At 41.1% G+C, this 19,318-nt stretch overlaps 1 protein-coding gene across 2 annotated transcripts in view; it reads left to right on the plus strand.

Moving 5' to 3' along the window:
* Window positions 1-18,088, plus strand: part of GLRA1 (glycine receptor alpha 1) — a 102,739-nt gene extending 84,651 nt beyond the window's left edge. The window contains exons 8-9 of one of the 2 annotated variants that reach the window (XM_006150820.1): window positions 10,063-10,209; window positions 17,607-18,088. In XM_006150820.1, the coding sequence (XP_006150882.1) occupies window positions 10,063-10,209; window positions 17,607-17,921 (462 nt within the window). In that variant the 3' untranslated portion in view covers window positions 17,922-18,088. The remainder of the gene's footprint in view (window positions 1-10,062; window positions 10,210-17,606) is intronic. The other variant, XM_006150821.1, reaches the window with a different exon arrangement.
* The last annotated feature ends 1,230 nt before the right edge of the window (window positions 18,089-19,318 follow it).

Genomic DNA, 19,318 nt, shown 5'->3' on the forward strand with positions numbered 1-19,318 from the left:
CCAACCTAACACACTCCCAGGTGCGATGTCCCAGCAACGCGCACTTGTGATCCTACTTAACTGGGAGTTTTAGCTAGAAGGACTGCAACGTATCAGGGCCATATCAAAAATACCTATAACTATCTTTCACTCTATTGTTGAAAAAAAAAATCCTCTCATTTAGGTATCTTAAAGTATACGGTAAGTTATTGTTAACTGTAGTAATGCTATTCTGCTAGAACACGACTTAATCCTCTTTTCTAATTGTAAGATTATATCTGTTTGTCAACATCCTTCTATGGCCCCTTCCCGTAGCCTTCCCAGCCTCTAGTTACCACTATTCTAACTTGCTTCTCTATGAAGCCGATGTTTTTAGTTTCCATGCGAGTGAAAATTTACAGTAGTATTTCTCTTTCTGTGCCTGACACATTCACTTAACATAATGCTTTCTGGGTTCATACATGTTGCCTTGGATGTGAGAATTCTATTCTTTTTTAATGGAGGGATAGAGTTCCATTGTGTATATATGCCATATGGTCAACTCCATGGTTTGAGTCCCACCCAGTAGCTTGAGAAACACACTTGGTGTGTACACTTGTGTGGCCAAGGTCCCAAAAGTAGAACAGAGAAGAAATTGTAGTGTAGCCATCATGCATGGGAAATAATCTCTCGCTTTCCCTCTTTCTCTCTGTCTATAGGAGGCACATGTACCCAAAAGCAAAAAAAATAAAAATAAAAAGAGAGAGAGAGAGACTGATAATCTCTCTTCAATTTCTTGATTTCCTTTCCTTTGATTATGCACCCAGTAGTAGGATTAATAGATCAATCACACGGAAGTTCTATTTTAAACTCTATGAGGAAATTCCATATTGTTTTCCGTAACGACTGTATTAGTTTACGTTCCCATCAAAAGTGTATGAGTACTCATACTCCACAACCTGACCAGCAGTTATTTTTTATCTTTTTAAGAATAGCCATTCTAACAGGGATAATATTGTGGTCTTAATTTCAATTGTCCTGATGATTAGTGATGCTGAGCATTTTGTTTATATATTCATTGGCCATCCGTATATCTTCTTTTGAGAAATGTTTATTCAGATCATTTGCACATTTTTAATTGAATTTTTTCCTTTGCTGCTGAGTTATATAAACATCTTGTACATTCTGTACCTTGTATATTCACTGTATTAATTGCTTTCTTTGCTGTGCAGAAAGTTTTTTAGTTTGATGTAATATCATTTATTTCCAATCTCATTATTTTTTGCCTGTGATATGGGATCTTTTTTCTTTTTTTTAGAGGTTTTTGCCTTGAGGCATGTGCACTCACTGGAGAGAGGAAGAGTGAAAAATCACCCCCCAGGAGGGATGGCCATGTCAAAATCCCTGCTCCTCCATTCTCTTCCCAGGATCTTGGCACAGACGCACACACACTTGGCATGAGATTCAAGCTATCAAGTCTGGGACTTGAATTGCAGTTGACCATGTGGGAGTCCAGTGAATTAACCACTACACCATTTACTGGCCTTGCTTTTGAGGTCTTAACAAACAAACAAACAAAAATCACTATTCTTGTCTAGACCAATGTTCCATAGAATTTCTTTGTCTTCTTCTAGTGTTTTTGTAGTTTGGGGTCTAACATTCAAGTCTCTGATCCATTTTGAGTTAATATTTCTATGTAGTGTGAAATATAGATCTAGTTTTGTTATTCAGCAAATAGACATCCAGTGTTTCTGGTACCTTTTGAAGAGGCTATCGTTTCCCTGCTGAATGTTGTCACTTTTGTTGCAATTTGGTTGACTATTTATATGTGGATTTTTTTTTTAATAATTGTTTTACTTATCATTATTTATGTATTTGTTTATTTTAATTTGACCACAGAGGGAGGGAGAGAGTGAGAAAGACAGGGAGGGAAAGTGAGACAGCAAGCCACCAGGTCCAGGAATCGAACTACGGTTGGCCATGTGGGAGGAAAGTCCCTTTAACCACCATGCCCCCTGCTGGCCCCTGTATGTGGATTTATTTCTGGGTTCTACATTTTGTTCCTTTGGTCTATGTGTCTGTTTTGTTATGCCAATGTCATGCTCTTTTGGTTACTATAACATTAGTAACATTTTTTTATTTTTTGAAGAGGTTTTTGTTATAGGGTGCGTGTGCTCGCCAGACAGACAGAGAGAGACAGAGAGACAGAAAGCAAGAAATCACCCCCTGGGTTGGATGGCCACGCCGCAATCCCTTCTCCGTTCTCCTCTTGGGATCTTGGGCACACACGCACACGTGCCCGGCATGAGTTTTAAGCCACTGGGTCCAGGACGTGAACCACAAGGGAGTCCAGTGACATAGCCATTACACTAACTGCTGGTCCCAACATTAGTAACATTTTTGAAATATGGTAGGGTGATGTCTCCTACTTTATTACTTGGCTCAGGACTGTTCTGGCTATTTGGGGTTTTCTGTAGTTCCACATGAATATTATTTATTTTTCTATTTCTGTGAAGAAGGTCATTGGTATTTTTCTAGGTATCTCACTGAACTGTAGATTACTTTTGGTAGTATAGACATTTTAACAATATTGATTCTTCCAATCCATGAACATCGAACACCTTTCTATTGTGTGTATGTGTGTGTGTCTCTTCAATTTCTTTGGTCAGTGTTTTACTGTTTTCATTGTAAAGACCTTCTACTTCCTTGGTTAAATTTATTCCTAGATGTTTTATTTTTGTAGCTATTGTAAATATGATTTTCTTGATTTATTTTTCAGCTGGTTTATTAGTGGTATACACAAACATTACTGATTTTTGTATGTTGATTTTGTATTATGTAATTTTACTGAATTTATTAATTTGTTCTAAGAGGATTTTTTTATGTTTTTTATATATAAAAGATTATGTTGCCTAAGAACAGAGAGAATGTTACTTTCTCCTCCCAATTTGAATGTTTCATTTCTTTCTCTTAAATTATTGTTCTACCTTGGACTTCCATGTTGAATAAGAACAGTGACAGTGGGCATTTTTATCTTGTCCTGGTTCTTAGGGAAAATCTTTTAAGTTTTGCTCAATTAATATATCAGCTGTGGGTTTGTCATTTATGACCTTTGCTATGCTGAAGTACATTCTTCTATACCTAACTTACCCAGGATTTTTAGCATGAAGGGATATTAAATTGTATCAACATATTTGTTTGCATGAATTAAGATGATCACATTTTTTGTCCTTCATTCTGTTGATGTAATGTGTCCCATTTATTGTCTGATATCTATTGAAATACCCATGCATTTCTGAAATATATCCCAGTTGGTCATGATGCATAACCTTTTCGATGTGCCATTGAATTTGATTTTCTAGTATATTATTGTGAATTTTTGCAATGTTCATCACAGATATTGGTCTATAGTTTATTTGTACTTCTTATTGTCATTGTTGTGTCCTTGTTTAGTTTTGGTATCAGAATAATTCTAGCATCACAGATTGAGTTTGGAAAAATATACTTCCCTTGAACTTTTTGAAGCAGTTTGAGAACTCATGTAAGTTTTTGTTGTTTTTTTTGTTTTTGTAGGAAGATTTTTTATTACTGATTCAGACTCATTACTCATTATTGATCTGTTCAAGTTTTTTATTTCTTGCTGGCTCATTCTTGGTAGGTTGTACATGTCTGGGAATTTTTTTGTTTACGTTTTTCCATTCTGTTGCCATATAGTTATTTATAATTGTCCCTAATGATCATTTGCATTTCTGTGGAATCAATTGTAATGTCTCCTTTTCATCACTGATTTTATTTTTTACATCTTTTATTTTCTTAGTCTAGCTAATGGTTTGTCGATTTTGTTTTCTTTTCAAAAACACCAACTTTTTCTTTCATTGATTATTTTTGTCTTGTTTGTTGTCTCAATTTATTTCTGTTCTTCTCTTCATTATTGCTTTCCTTTTACTAATTTTTTTTTGTCAGATTTTAGTCATCTGTTTCTTCCGTGAGCAAGAGAGAGAGAGAGAATGCTCCCAACAGGGTCCTGATGTAATGATTCACCCTCACACAGTCCTGGATCATGGATAAGTGTGCATTTGGTATAATCAGGGAGGCCTCAGGACACAGGAACCTTCGCATGTGGTAATGCTTTGCAGAGCATCACATTTTACTGTTGTACCACTGTCTGCCTCCTCCTCTCACTAATTTTAAGTTTGATTTGTTCTTGCTTTTCAAACTCCTTAAGATGCATTATTAGGTTAAATAATCTTTCCAAATCTTTCTACCTTTTTTTTTTTTTTTAAGAAATTTTTGCTATAGGATATGTGCAACCTTTGGAGAGACAGAGAGAGACAGAAAGCAACAAATCACCCCTCGGGGACGGCCATGCCACAATCTCTTCTCCATTCTTCTCTACAGATTTTAGACACACACGCACATGCAACCAGTATGACTTTCAAGCCGCCGGGTTTGTGACTCGAACCGTGGTCAGCCATGTGAGAAACCAGCATCTTAACCATGACACCATCTGCTGCCCCCAATCTTTCTGCCTTTTGGATGTAGGCATTTGTTGTTTTAAGCTTCTCTCTTCTCTCCACAGCTTTTGCTATAACCCATAAGTTTTGCTATATTGTTTTTATTTCCACTTGCATTAAAAATTGAAAAAAAAAATCCTAAAATCTACATTGACCCAATGATAATTCAAAAACATGTTTAATTTTGGGAACCAGCAGTTAGCGTAATGGCTATGTCGCTGGATTCCCACGTAGTCGACCGCGGTTCGTGTCCCGGACCCGGTGGCTTAAAACTCACGCCGGGCGCGTGTGCGTGCATGCCTAAGATCCCGAGAGGAGAATGGAGGAGAAGGGATTGCGGCGTGACCATCCCCCCTGGGGGGTGATTTCTCACTTTCTGTCTCTATGTCTCTTTCTGTCTGTCTGGCAAGCGCACGCACCCTACAGTGAAAATCTCTCCAAAAAAAAAAAAAAAGTTTAATTTTTATATATTTTTAGCATTTCCAAATTTTATCTTGTTATTGATTTCTAGTTTTATTACACTGTGGTCAGAGAAGGTACTTAACAATTTTCTTTTTTAAAAAATATATTGAGACTTGTTTTGTGTCTGTACTATGGTCTCTCCTAGAAAATGTTCCACAGGCAGATGAGAAAAATGTGTAACCAGGAGCTGTGAATGCAAAATCCTGCAAATGTTTGTTAGGTCCATTTGATCTCTAGTGCACTTTAATCCCAATGTTTCTTTGATGATTATCCGCCTAGATTATCTAACCAGCACTACCAACTGGGCATTGAAGTCTCCAACTATTATTTTAACATCTTTCTCTACCTTTAGTCTAATAATAATTGCTTTATTCATTTAGGTACTCCAGGGTTGGGTACATATATATTTATTACTGTTACAATCCTCTAGCCAAACTGACTTGTTTATCATTAAATAATGGGACCAGCAGTTAGCATAATAGCTATGTCGCGCTGGACTCCTATGTAGTCGAGTCCCAGACCTGGTGGCTTAAACTCACTTCGGGCATGTGTGTGTGTACCCAAGATCCAGAGAGGAGAATGGAAGAGAAGGGATTGCAGCGTGGCCATCCCCACTGGGGGGGGGGGTGATTTCTTGCTTTCTGTCTCTCTGTCTCTCTCTGTCTTTCTGGCAAGCGCATGTGCCCTATAGCAAAAACCTCTCAAAAAAAAAAAAATCATTAAATAATAACCTTCTTTGTCTCCTTTCATAGTACCTTTCCAGTTACCTTCCTGGATACTCTTTATTTCTTCACATGGACATGGACTTAAACTATTTTCCAATATTGTTTTATTTAATCCTGAAGGTTTTTTTTTTTTTTTTGAGAGAGAGATTTTTACTATAGAGTGCATGTGCAAGCCAGAGAGAAAGAAAGCAAGAAATCACCCCCCAGGGAGATGGCCACACCACAATTCCTTCTCCATTCTCCTCTTGAGATCTGGGGCATGCATGCACATGTGCCCGGCACAAGTTTCAAGCCTCTGGGTTCAGGATTCAAACTGTAGTCGACTACATGCGAGTCCAACAACGTAAAAATTATGTCATCTGCTGGTCCCTCAGCCTGAAGTTTTCTAGTGGAGAATCTTGGGTTTTGTTTATTTGGAAACGTCTTCATTTCTTCTTCATTTCTGAAAATAGTTTCACTGTAGATAGAATTCCTGGCAAAAGTTGACAACCTTTTTCTTTCAGCACTTCAAAAATGTTATCCCACTGCCTGCTATATCCCATAGTTTCTCTCTCTTTTTTTTTCTTTTTTTTGGAGAGGTTTTTGCTATAGGGCACATGTGCCTGCCAGAAAAACAGAGAGAAAGAGAGAAATCATCCCCCAGGGGGGATGGCCATGCCGCAATCCCTTCTCCTCCAGTCTCCTCTCAGGATCTTGGCCACGTACGCACGCACACCCAGTGTGAGTTTAAGCCACTGGGTCTGGGACTCAAACTGTGGTCAACTACATGGGAATCCAACGATGTAACCATTATGCCATCTGGTCCCAAGTTTCTAAAGAGAATATAGCTGTTAATCTTATCAAGGATCCTTTGAACACAATGAGTCACTTCTCTCCTGCTTTCAAAATTCTTCGTCTTTTTGTCTTCTAATACTTTGATAGTGATATTTATTAGTATGTATCTCTCTGAGTAGATCCTACTTGGAGTTCATTGGACTTGTGCAGATTTTCATCAAATGTGTGTGTGTTTTTAATCTCCTTTGGGGACTCCAATTAAACATAAGTTAGTATATCTGATAGTTAACCACAGGTCTCTGAGGTTTTGTTTCTTTTTCCGTTTTCAGTTCCTTAGACTGTATAATCTCAAAGTTTCTGGTTTTCAATTTTCCTGATTCTTTCTTCTATTTGTTCAAATCTGTTGCTGATCTAAGAAAATTTTTATTTCAGTTATTTTACTTTTCAACTCCCAAAGTTCTATATAGTTCTTTTTTATAATTTTGGCTTATTAGTGTACTCTATTTAGTGAGTCATTGTTCTCATATTTTCCTTTGGCTGTGTAGACATGGTTTACTTTAGTTCCTTGAACATACATAAAATAATTGATTTAAAATCTTTGTCTATTAGGTGCAACATCTATCTCAGGAATAGTGTCTTTTGATAGCTTTTTTTCTCTATGTATAAGCCATACTTTCCTATTCCCTCTTAAAATTTGCTATATGGCATGTGTGCTCACCAGACTGAAAGAAAAAGAGGGAAAGTGATAAAGCACCCCAGGAGTGATAACCACACCACAATCCCTCCTCCTCCATATTCCTGTTAGGATTTTGGGTGTGCACACCTGCATTCCCAATGTGTTTTTCAAGCCACCAGGACTGAGACTCAAAGCATGCAGTAGGGCCGGCCTTCCTTCCTTCCTTCCTTCCTTCCTTCCTTCCTTCCTTCCTTCTTTCCTTTCTTTTAATGACTAGTGAGGGACAGAGAGAGAGAGAGAGAGAAACAGAAAGAGAGAGAGAGAAAATCAGAGAGAGAGAGAAAGAAAGCTGCCAGGTCTGGGACTCGAACCACAGTCAGCCATGTGGGGGAGTCCATCACCCTTAACCACCATGCCACCAGCTGGCCCCTGTTCAGTGACTTTTATAGACTTATTATAGCTATAGAGTCTGTGTATTGTGTTGTATAGGGTAACTTAAGTCTCTTCTCAGCTTTGTGTTCAGCTAAAAATTAGTTCCTTAAATGCTTGGAACCTATACCTATCCCACCCTTTGCCAAGGGGCTGTGTGTGTGCGTGTGTGTGTGCGTGTGTGTGTGTGTGTGTGTGTGTGTGTGTGTGTGTGTTAAGACATTCTTTCAACACTCAATCAGGTACTTTACAACTTGCCTTTACATCACTTCCTTTTTGCTAGGTATCAAGGTCATCTATAAGTGAGAGCTTAGGGCCTCATAAGGTTTTCATGGGCATGCACACAGCCCTAAGCATGAATACAGATTCCCAAGAATATTTCTGTTTTAAAAGTCCCCTGTGGACATCTCCTTACTTAGATTTTGTTTCAAAGATTTTATTAACCTATTTTTTGTTCCTCGGTCACTGATTATTTGCCACAAATGTGCCCCATAAAAAGGATATTCACCCTAGGCCAGCTCCCAATCAGTTCAGGTAAAGGAACCCTTGGCCCAGCCATGGTGGCACAAACAAGAGTGTGCTACTGCATGAGGCCGGGGTCACAGGAACAGCCCAACCTAACCAAACAGGCCAGGCATAGTAGCATGTAACTGTAATCCTAGCTAACTGGGCGGCTGGGGTAGGAGATTGCACTGTGAGATCCTGTCGAAATAGTTCACTCGCTCTCTCAATTTAAGAAAAAAAGCAGCAGCAGCAGCAGCTTCATGAACGAGGTTTATGGGTGAACCACAAGACAGGACAAATGACACCAATCTTCTGAGAATGAGGTTTTGAAGAAGCTCCTGCTCTGTCTGACCCATTGAATGACTGCCAGACAGCTCATTGTTCTTGGGGCCTAGTGGTTTTTATGGCTACTATGGAGCTGGGATGGTTGGAACAAAAATAGGACAAATTACAACACACAACGCTCCAAGGAAATGAAAACAAATGTCCACACAGAAATTGGTATGCAGATATTCATAGGAGCATTACTGTCAAAAAATAGAAGTAACTTAAATACCCTTCAACTGATGAATGGATAAATAAAATATCATGTAACCATAAAATAGAATAGTACTCAGCCATAAAAAGGAATGAAATATTAATACATGCTATTAATATGGATAAACCTTGAAAATATTATGCTAAGTAAAAGAAGCCAGTCATAAAAGGCCACATAGTATATGATTCTATTTCTATGAAATGTCCAGAACAGGGAAATCTATAGAGGCATAGTGATTGCTTAAGCCTAAAAAGTAATTTTTAAAGTCTAAAAAGTCTTCTAAAGTAATGAAAATTGACTCTGTTGATAATTGCACATATCTGGGAATATTATAAAACCCACTGAATTGTACACTTTAAATGTACAACTTATAGAACCAGCAAATGGTGTTAATGGTTACGTCACTGGACTCCCCCATGTAGTCAACTTTGGTTCAAGTCCCAGACCCAGCTTAAAACTCATGCTGGGCACATGTTTGTGCATGCCTAAGATCCTGAGAATTGGAGAAGGGATTGTGGTGTGGCTATTCCCCTTGGGAAGTGATTTCTTACTTTCTGTCTCTCTCTCTGTCTCTCCAGCAAGCGTACATGCCCTATAGCAAAAACTCTCTTTAAAAAAAACTTTTTAAAGCTAATTATACGGTATGTAAACTATATCTCAATAAAATTTTTAAATAATGCTATAGAGCTTATTGTTGTGGATTTGCCTGCTTGAATAAATACTCATGAGACTGTGGAAGCCTTTGAAAATTCTGAAAAAAAGTGACTGATGATTTTTGCCAGTATCTTCATTGATTTTATGGAGGAAAGACTTTGGAGGTCTTCGCACTACCATTTTCACCGACATATTTCATTCAGCCACTTATGATATTCAATACAATATTCTGTTCCCACCAGCCTTCAAATAGAAGAGTATTTTGTTCCATTAAATGAGAATGCTAAATATTCCACCTTCCTCTCTTTAGTATTCTTCCAGGTACATTTTATTTTCCCTACTATTCTCCATAGTCTCTTTGATGTATTTCTCTTCTGTTTTCCTCTATATCCTCCATCCTAAAATCCTATCTAAGAAGCAGACAGCGGTGGGTAATAGGTTTGAGGTGACAATAGTTACTTTTTTTTTTTTTTTTTTGGAGAGGTTTTTCACTATAGGGCGCGTGCGCTCGCCAGACAGAGAGAGACATAGAGACAGAAAGCGAGAAATCATCCCCCAGGGGGGATGGTCACTCCGCAATCCCTTCTCCTCCATTCTCCTCTCGGGATCTTGGGCATGCACGCACACGCGCCCGGCATGAGTTTTAAGCCACCGGGTCCGGGACGCAAACCGCGGTTGACTACATGGGAGTCCAGTGACATAGCCATGACTCTAACTGCTGGTTCCTGGTGACGATAGTTACTGAAGGGCAGAAAGCATTCCACCATGCTCAGTGTTTTACTCACCTCCCATCTCACCTCCCTATGTTTTTTTCCTCCCCCACTTTAGGTGTCCTATGTGAAGGCTATTGACATTTGGATGGCAGTTTGCCTGCTCTTTGTGTTCTCAGCCTTGCTAGAATATGCTGCTGTCAACTTTGTGTCCCGGCAACACAAAGAGCTGCTCCGATTCAGGAGGAAGCGGAGGCATCACAAGGTAGGCCTTTGGGTCGCTGCATAAGGAAGGACAGCAGGTGGTAAATGGAGGTGCTATAAGCAGGCTTGTCTTGTGATTCTTGTTTCACTGGACCATGCTTCTCAGGGGGTAGAGCAGATGAAAAATAAAATTCAAGTCCTATAAGTCTTAGCTTTCTCTCCCATTAAATAATATCCTAGTTGGGTGTACAGGCAATCATTCTTCTGACCATAACAGTAACACTACAGCAATTACCAGGTTACACCGAAAGGCAGAACTAAAGAAGCAAATGCTAATGGGGTCAAGATAACTAGTTATAAACCCAAAAAACAATAAGCCCAGAGGCATCTATTAGTCTTTTCCTGCAAGGCTATATAATTTTTATTTTTTAAAGAGTTACTGGGACCAGCAGTTGGCGTAATGGCTATGTCACTGGACTCCCATGTAGTCGACCGTGGTTTGAGTCCCAGACCTAGCGGCTCAAACTCAGGCTTGGTGTGTGTGTGTGTATGTGTTTGTGTGCGTGTCCAAGATCCCAAGAGGAAAATGAAGGAGAAGGGATCGTGATATGGCCATCCCCCCGGGGGGTGATTTCTCATTTTCTGTCTCTCTGTCTCTGTCTTTCTGGCAAGCACACTCGCCCTATAGCAAAAACCTCTCAAAAAAAAAAAAGAAAAGAAAAAGAAAAAGAATTACTTATTTAATTTTACTATTATTTTTAAATTTTTGCTATAGGGCATGTGCACTCAACACAGAGAGACAGAGAAAATGAGAAAGCAAGCCACCGGGTTCAGGACTCAAACCATAGTCAGCCATGTGGGAGTGCAGCACCTGAACGACATCACCTGATGGCCCAAGGCTGCTTTATTTCTGTGAGATTGGTTCCAAAAGAGATATGCACCACAGAAGGTGGGATCTTTACTGAGAATGTCCTGGTTCTAGGTCTTTCTTTCCTGCCTCCAGGAAAAGAGCAACAAGCAATATTGTCTTCCAAAATAGGTTCCTATCCTGATGAGGTTGAATAAATGAATATAAGGCAAGCCATCTCTGAAAAGTCATCAACCTCTGTTAACTTAGAGGTTGTGATACAACCAAAAAAAAATGACACTGGTAAGGATGCAGCCAGTTGGACAAACTGCTCCACACCCTAGTCCTTAACTACTTCCCTAGAAGAACCTTCTTCTAGGGATCAGAAAGGCAACCTGTTTTCCTGTCCAGCTTCATCTTTGCATCACTACCCCCCTTCGTTCTCTGAGCATCAATCACAGGAACTTTTTTCTTAGTTCCTAAAACATACCTACAGGACTGTGGATATCTTTTTCTGTTTTCCTGAATTGTCCTTCCAGTCCACTATGCTCATCACTAACCCACCCGTTTTCTAGTTCTCAGCTGAAGCATCTCTCCCTGATATCCTAGTAAAAGTCTAGCTCCTTCCATTTTATTTGTTATTTATTTATTTATTTTTAGGTCTTTACTACAGGGTATGTATGCTCACTGGATAGTAAAAGAGAGAGAGGGAAAATGAGAAATCACCCCCTGTGGGTGGCCATGCCACAATCCCTTCTCCTCCATTATTCTCTTTGTATTCTGGACATACACATACATGCATGCCCAGCATGATTTTCAAGCCATTGCATCTGGGACTTTATTGTGATCAGCCATGTGGAAGTCCAGCACCTTATCCACTATGTTACCCGCCTCCCCGTAGCTTAATAAAAGGTTTATATACAAGGCTGTCAAGAATGGTTATGTAAGTTGTATCTTACAAGGGCCCTAGCCAAGGAGGCAGTCTTCTCTAAGTCATGCCCTGGCTTGGGACTGTATCAGCCCAGAACTAGGGATTACACATCATATGCTCAGAAAGGAGGTTTATTTTTCTAATCTTCACTAAAGTGCTGTGTGGGTAGCAGAGGCTCTGTTCTATAAATTCCATTTCTATCCTTCTGAATATTTATCTGGATGTATATTCATACATTCAATGATGTGATTATTTAATGCTTATTTCTTCCACTAAATTATAAGCTCCATAAGGTCAGAGGCCATGTGTACTTTTGCTCAGTACCATATCCCTGGTCTCTAACACAAGGCCTGACTATAGTGAGCATGCAACAGGTATTTGGTAAACAACTGAACAAAGGTATAAACAAACTAATTGAATAAAGAGGAGCTTTTTAGTCAGAGAGCCTGTCCTGAAGTCTTTCTAGTGATAGATTAGAGCAACCAGGGACCCAGACATCATGACCTGTTAGTCACGTCACACACCTTGACATACCAAGGTGCTACAACTTTAGCTCGACAATGTACTGCAACAGAGAACTCTGCTTCGTTAGTTTTCTTTGGGATGTCAACTCATTTTGAACTCAACTCTACCTGGGACTAATATCTCCATCTATAAAATGGACTAAATGAGCATTAATAGGGGATTATTAAATCAAAGGGTGCCAAAGCGGCTTTAAGTTTTACTCTGCTGCCCAAGTGCTAAGGATAAAGATGATTACTTATACACAGATTTTTACCAATACATTTCTTAAAAATCAGCGATTTCATTCCATTAACTTTCAGCAATTTAGCATAGGGATGAAGCCTATATTCCAAGACAGGAGGTGTCCATAGTGTTAAGATATCACCATCTTTCTAAATCTGCACTGGAAAAGGAAACTGTCTTCAGTGTAGCAAGACAGACAGAATATCTTTTTTTTTTTTTTTGAGGTTTTTGCAGTAGGTCATATGTGCTCACCAGAGACAGACAGACAGTGAGAGGGAAAGTGAAAAATCACCTCCCAGTGGGGATGGCCATGCTGCAATCCCTTCTGCTCCCAGGATTTTGGGCATGCATGCACATGCACTCAGCCTGGTCCTCAAGCCACCAGGTTCAAGACTTGAACCGCAGCAGTCATGTGGGAGTCCTGTGCCTTAACCACCACACCAACTGCTGGCCCCCAGACAGGATATGTTAAAGGATCCCTAGTTTTCAACCTTCTATACTGTCTACTGGATACCTCTGACTCTTAAAAACAAAACATTCTAAATAAGAAATATATATAACGCCCTCTGGGATTTTCCTTTTTTTTTTTTTTTTTTTTCCTATAGACTAGCTGCTTTTAGCATTTTCCACTGTTAAAGATATTTGTTGGGAACACTACTTTGGGAAGACTTTGTCCAAAATATTTGACCAGTCCCAGGCCTTGTACTTGTGCCACCCAGCAGGTGCTATTTGCATCGACTGAAATGTGAATACAGACCTTACTATAGTGGGCCTACAGTAGTACAGTACTTCAAAAGGCAGCCTCCATCCCCACAAAATACCTACCAACTCACAAACTAGAAGACAAAAGCTCTGTGGCCATGTAAAATGTGAATAAAGCCACTATCCAGATCCAATCAGATTCTCCTGCTCAGTTCCCTCCTGGAAGAGATGGAATCATCCCATCTACTCCTCCCAGGTAACTGATGAAGGAGACTGATGATGACAAGGTAGAGGCAAAACCAGTCTCCAGGATCATCAGTCATCGACGGTGAAGGCAGGGAGGCACTCAAGGACCTCGGGTTCTTCACAAAACACTACTCATATGAGCTCTTATATGTTAATCAATGTTTCCATCCTGACACAGATAAAAAATAGTCTTGCATCTTTCAAATTTTAAATAAGAAATAAAACTTATTTCAAGGGGAAGGTCAAAAACTAGTAGCCATAGGGCCAAATCTGACATACAAGTATCTTCAATTTGGCCAGCAGTATATTTTTAAAATCTGGAATAAGATGCCACATTTAAAAACCATGTTTAGGGGAAGGCTAGTGGTGCGGTGGTTAAGGTAGCTGGATCCCATATGGTCAAGTATGCAGTTCAAGTCCCAGACCAAACAGCCTGAAAATCACGTCAGTGTGTGTGTGTATGTGTGTGTATGTGTGTGTGTGTGTGTGTGTGTGTGTGTCCAAAATCTTGAGGGAAAATGGAGAAGGGATTGTGGTGTGGCTATCCCCCTGACCCCCAGGGAAGGTGATTTTTTACTTTCCCTCTCTTTTTCTCTCTGTCTCTGTCAAGCACATGAGTCCTACAGCAAAACTAAAATTAAAAAACACCATAGTTCTGGTTTCATTAGAAAAAACATAACATGAGGCCACACTGGTTGCATACTCCTACATGCTGTGGATGTGCTAGAACTGTGTTTAGGTAGAAAATGTATTCTTCAGTTTACCACGGTCCCTTCTAACTAAAGATTTTTTTTTCAGCCCCAGTTCACTTCATCACTCACGTTTCTCCTACCTATGCCCTTGTGTACATTTAAATTAATGTAACCTCATTTATAAGGGCTCAGAACTTTACCTGAATGTCAGAAACTGTGAGGATACAGAACTGGGCTCACCATGAAGAGCTTCCTTTGGAATAAGCCACTCTAGCTGAGGCCTGTGAGCTGGAAGTATACAAGCATAAGCTTCAGAAAGCTCCCTTAGCAGGACGATTGCACAGGGGATTATAAGCCCCAGATGGCGAGGGAGAGGTGCTAGCTACATGCCTGACTTTTTCCGAGACTGTGATCTTGGCCAGGTTCCTCAACTCCCACCATCTTCCCATGTTACCTCATTTGTTGGGCAGAAAGCATCTGGTTCTCAAGTTCCCTGGCCAGCCTCATTAGGCACATCATTAGGAAACCACTGTGAGCCCCAGACTCAGCAAGCACACCAGAAACCTCCCTAGGTTCCACAGAACATTACCAGATTTCCCTTGCTCAGTCCCCTAGTAGCTCCAGATGTAGTTAGCATGCATTTCCTGCCACCTGCTGGCTGCAGTAGGAAAAGCAAGTCTTTCCCAGTCATTGCTGGGGGGAATCTCCTTTTTCTCAGATACAACATGAAATTGATAATCTTCCACATAAGCAAGCCTTTAGTCTACACCTTTACTCCTTCACTCCCATGTTTAACAGATGAGAAAGGCAAAAAATAATTCACTCAAAGCTGCACAGGAAGTTAATTTAGGGGCTAGCCTCATAGCCTAGTTTTTAAGGGAAGCCAGATACCACAGGACCAATGCTTCATGAGTCCCAGCCCCAGAGACTTGAAAAACACAATGTGTGTGCTCATGCATGCCCCAAGTCCCAACAGGATGGAGACTAGAGTCGAAGAGATTGCAGCATGACCACACCCCATTGATGGGTGCTTTTTCTACCCTCTGTCTCCCATCTTCTGTGAGTACAGCTAAAAATAAAAATAAAAAAAGTTAATTTGATGCTTCCGCCTGCATAACTAGTACCCAGTAAAAAATTCTTTTCAAGCAAAACAACCCCCAGGAAAGGCTGATTTATATTCCAATACAATAAAGTAGGACCTAGGCTCTCCCAGGCTTCTAGGTCCAGGAGTTTGGCTGACTTCTCCCAGTTCCTCTCCTTGGCCCTGGTATAACCCGTTTTGGTGCCCTGCGTACACGGTAATACTTACTGAGCACCTATTTGCCAGGCACATTAGGTAGCATACCCTCTTCCCTCACATCTGCAATGAGAGTGGTAGGTCAGACACATTTACTTGCCAAAGGCTTCATGAACATTTACCATATGATCTTATGTCTCATATCCTGATGGTGCTAGGAATACAACCCCATGAAAGAAACACTATGACTGGAGATATACAAGTAAATATCAATTTATTCAAGAAATATTTACTGGGTCCTAAGCTTATATGCCAGGAACTATGTTCACACGTTCAGTGTTGAGGGTGCCGTGAACCTGACAGATTTTTCCTCTACCTTCATGGAGCTTATAGTCCAATGAGAGGGACAGCCATCAACCAAGGAATGGCAATATGATGTGATAAGAACTTACCAAATAAAAAGAGGGACTATAAGTATCTGATGCAGCACATAGCAGGGACAGCTAGGCTATTCTTGGAAGCTCAGAGAAAGTCTTCAGAGCAAGAATTAAGTGACAGGGAAGAGGCTGGAGGCAGGGGGTGGGGTTGCAGTGTGACCCAGGCAGAGAACTTGAACAGAGGTAGTGGGTAAAGGAGCATGACACTTTCAAACACAGAAATAGCTCAGGATGCCTGGAGCTTAGAACACCAGATACAAAATAGTGTAAGATGAGGCAGGAGAGGTAGACAGAGTCCAGGTCACCTAAGGTCTTGTTCACTACAACGTTAAAGATTTTAACTGATTATCCTGAGGTAAATGGCAGCCTATTAAGAGGCTCTAAGGAAAAGATACTCAATAAGGTCTGTGTTGCAATAATCCAGTGGGTTGGGGGAGGGGACAGAGTAGAGATAGTAGGGAGACTGGATTACGTAACTAGGTTGTTACTAGTCCAGTGGCCCACCCTAGGGTGGAGAGGAACTCGTGGATTCTACACTGAGTTTGTTCTCCTCGGCCCTGTCCTACACATGAAAAAGCAAAACATAGGGTTCCTAGCCTAAACACCCACTGTCAAGGAGGACAGTATGAGCTGATAAAACTTCCCACAGCCACACATATCAACAGCTCGGTTGAGACCAAAACACTGGATTCTCAATGCCACTTTAGAGCTCACACAGAAAGACAATAAAGTCGGGCATGCTTTGCGCAGACAATGGTGCCTCCGTGATTCAGACCAGGGCAAGATCACCATGACATGGGGAAGGGATAAGCTATAGGGATAAGGGAAGCAGGCACTGGGTACTGGGGGAAAAGCACAGCTAAGTTGGCAGGGATGCAAAGCACGACTGGGGAAGGGGAGAAAGCCTGGAAAGGTAAGTTGGAGCCAAATGATGAAGGACCTTGAAAGAAACTTTATCAAAATCTAGAGGTCTGTTTGAGGTTGCAACTACCAGGGCTCTGGGGACAGGAAGAAGCTGTGATTTCCCTGGCTTGTGAAACAGGGATGAGGTTCAGAGTTCCTGCTCCCCTCTGGGCCAGTCTGCCATCCCTCCTGCCCATGCACGGGGAGTCCTTAACTGGGGAAGGGGGTGGGGAAGAGGGCAAAGAGGCAACAGAGGCAAAGCAGGGGATCTCTCCAAATTATCTGCTTTAATTTTTAACCAAAATTAAATACAACATTGATTATCTACTCAATTGTAACTTCTGATAATCCAAATAACCCTATGATGTAGTGGGGTGAATCTTACTGCCCATCTATAGGGGAGAAAGATGAAATTAAAAACTCTTGAGACTCACAAAAGGAAGTGACTTGCCTACCGTCATACAGCCAGCAAGTGACAGAGCTGAGACTTGAGCACAGGTCTCCAGACTCTAAGCCATGTTTCTATCCCCTGGTTTGCATCTGTTTCGGCAGCAAGTGGCGCCCCTCTATAAGGCAGAACTCCCCAGCCAGCCAGAAAGCCTCAGAAACTTGGAATGGTGCAATCTGGGAGTCAGGGAGAATCAGATGGGCATGGCCTGGGCCCAAGGGGAGTGCCTTGCAGGGAGGGTGCCCAACTCCTGTCTTATTTTAAGTAGAGCCCCATGTTGAATCTATTCCAGGAGGACGAGGCCGGAGAGGGCCGCTTCAACTTCTCTGCCTATGCCATGGGCCCCGCCTGTCTGCAGGCCAAGGATGGCATCTCAGTAAAGGGTGCCAACAACAACAACACCACCAATCCGCCTCCTGCGCCATCTAAGTCCCCAGAGGAAATGCGAAAACTCTTCATCCAGAGGGCCAAGAAGATCGACAAAATATCTCGCATTGGCTTCCCCATGGCCTTCCTCATCTTCAACATGTTCTACTGGATCATCTACAAGATTGTCCGTAGAGAGGATGTCCACAATCAGTGACGGGTCTGGGATGTCAGGGGAGGCTGGGAGAGGGCAGAGTGGGAATAGCACAGGAATCTGAGAGCCTGAGAAAGAAACGGGGAACAGAAGAAGAGGCACACACACACACAACTCTCTCTCTCTGCAATATGTGCAATAGCGAAATGCAGTGATGCATGAGTTTTAGAATGTGGCACTATCTATTTAACCTTGGGTGGGATGGTGGGGTGGAGGGTGGGAAGGGATTTTCTAATATAGGAACTGGAAGCCAGGAGAAAGGGATGGGATAAAGGTGGGGGTGGGTAGAGGAAAATAACAGCTTTCAAAAATTTGAATCCACAGGCTGTGCAGTTTTCCTGTTTGGAAGGAGAATGCAGCCTGCCCCAGAGCAGAAGGAAAGCAATGTAATATATAATATATATTCATGCTTAATATTAATGCAAAACCACAAGAACAAAAGATTTGTTTCTTAACTATCAGCCTAGTAACTGCTTAAATTTTTAAAATCACAGAAGTGATGGACAATTTTTCCCAGAGTGGAAACAGTCACAAATAAGCTTGCTCTGGTGTGTGTCCTACATCACACCTTCCCAAATGCCATATTTATCTTCAAACCGGCCCAGCTGGACACATGCCAAAAAGCCATTCCACCTCCGCTTCAAGAGGGTTGTGCAGCGGTGGCATGGGTAATAAAAATGGGGGAAGGTGGAGAAAAGAAGAGGGAGGGACTAAAGAGATGGGACATTTCAGAGGCCCAAGGATTGAGAAACAGATTAACTCCACCTCAATCTTCATGTCTCAAGGCTAAGGACCATACTTGCCCATCTGTATGCCCTCTCACTTCTGTGCTTCAAGACTCACCCCACTCACCTCCCACCACTACCCAGAAATGGCCACCATGTTTTTCTCATTATATTGCCAATATGCAATCTTTTTTAAAAACAAAAAAGTAATAATCTCAAGAAGTAATATGCAGATAGATTGTAAACAGATGTACTTTTATCAAATGCCTATTTTTTTGGAAAGTCTCTTTGGAATTGCAAGTAGATGTGTTTGGGAAGGTGGGGGTCAGTGGGGTGAAATAGATTTATTATCTGGTGGTTCCACAGAATAAAGTTTTAAGAGGTAAAAGGGGCAGTACTGAGGCTGCTGCAGATTAGGTATATACGGGTAGAGATCGTAATGCTCAGAAAGTCTGTTCATTATTTTTGACATTTCATATTATCATAGATAATGTGGGAAGTTTGGGGGATGTCCTCACTCTATTTTTGTAAGTCTTGTCTCCCCCCTCCCTTCAAGTACTTTAGCTTTAATATCTAAGAAACTTAGAAAATTATTTCCTTCTAATTCTGAAGTGCCAGACTTGTCCCAGAATAGCTAGGGCACTCCGGGGCGGGAGGGGGGGGGGCGGGGGGGGC

Source organism: Tupaia chinensis, unplaced genomic scaffold (assembly GCF_000334495.1).
Source record: "Tupaia chinensis unplaced genomic scaffold, TupChi_1.0 Scaffold000301_1, whole genome shotgun sequence".
Taxonomy (NCBI): Eukaryota; Metazoa; Chordata; class Mammalia; order Scandentia; family Tupaiidae; genus Tupaia; species Tupaia belangeri.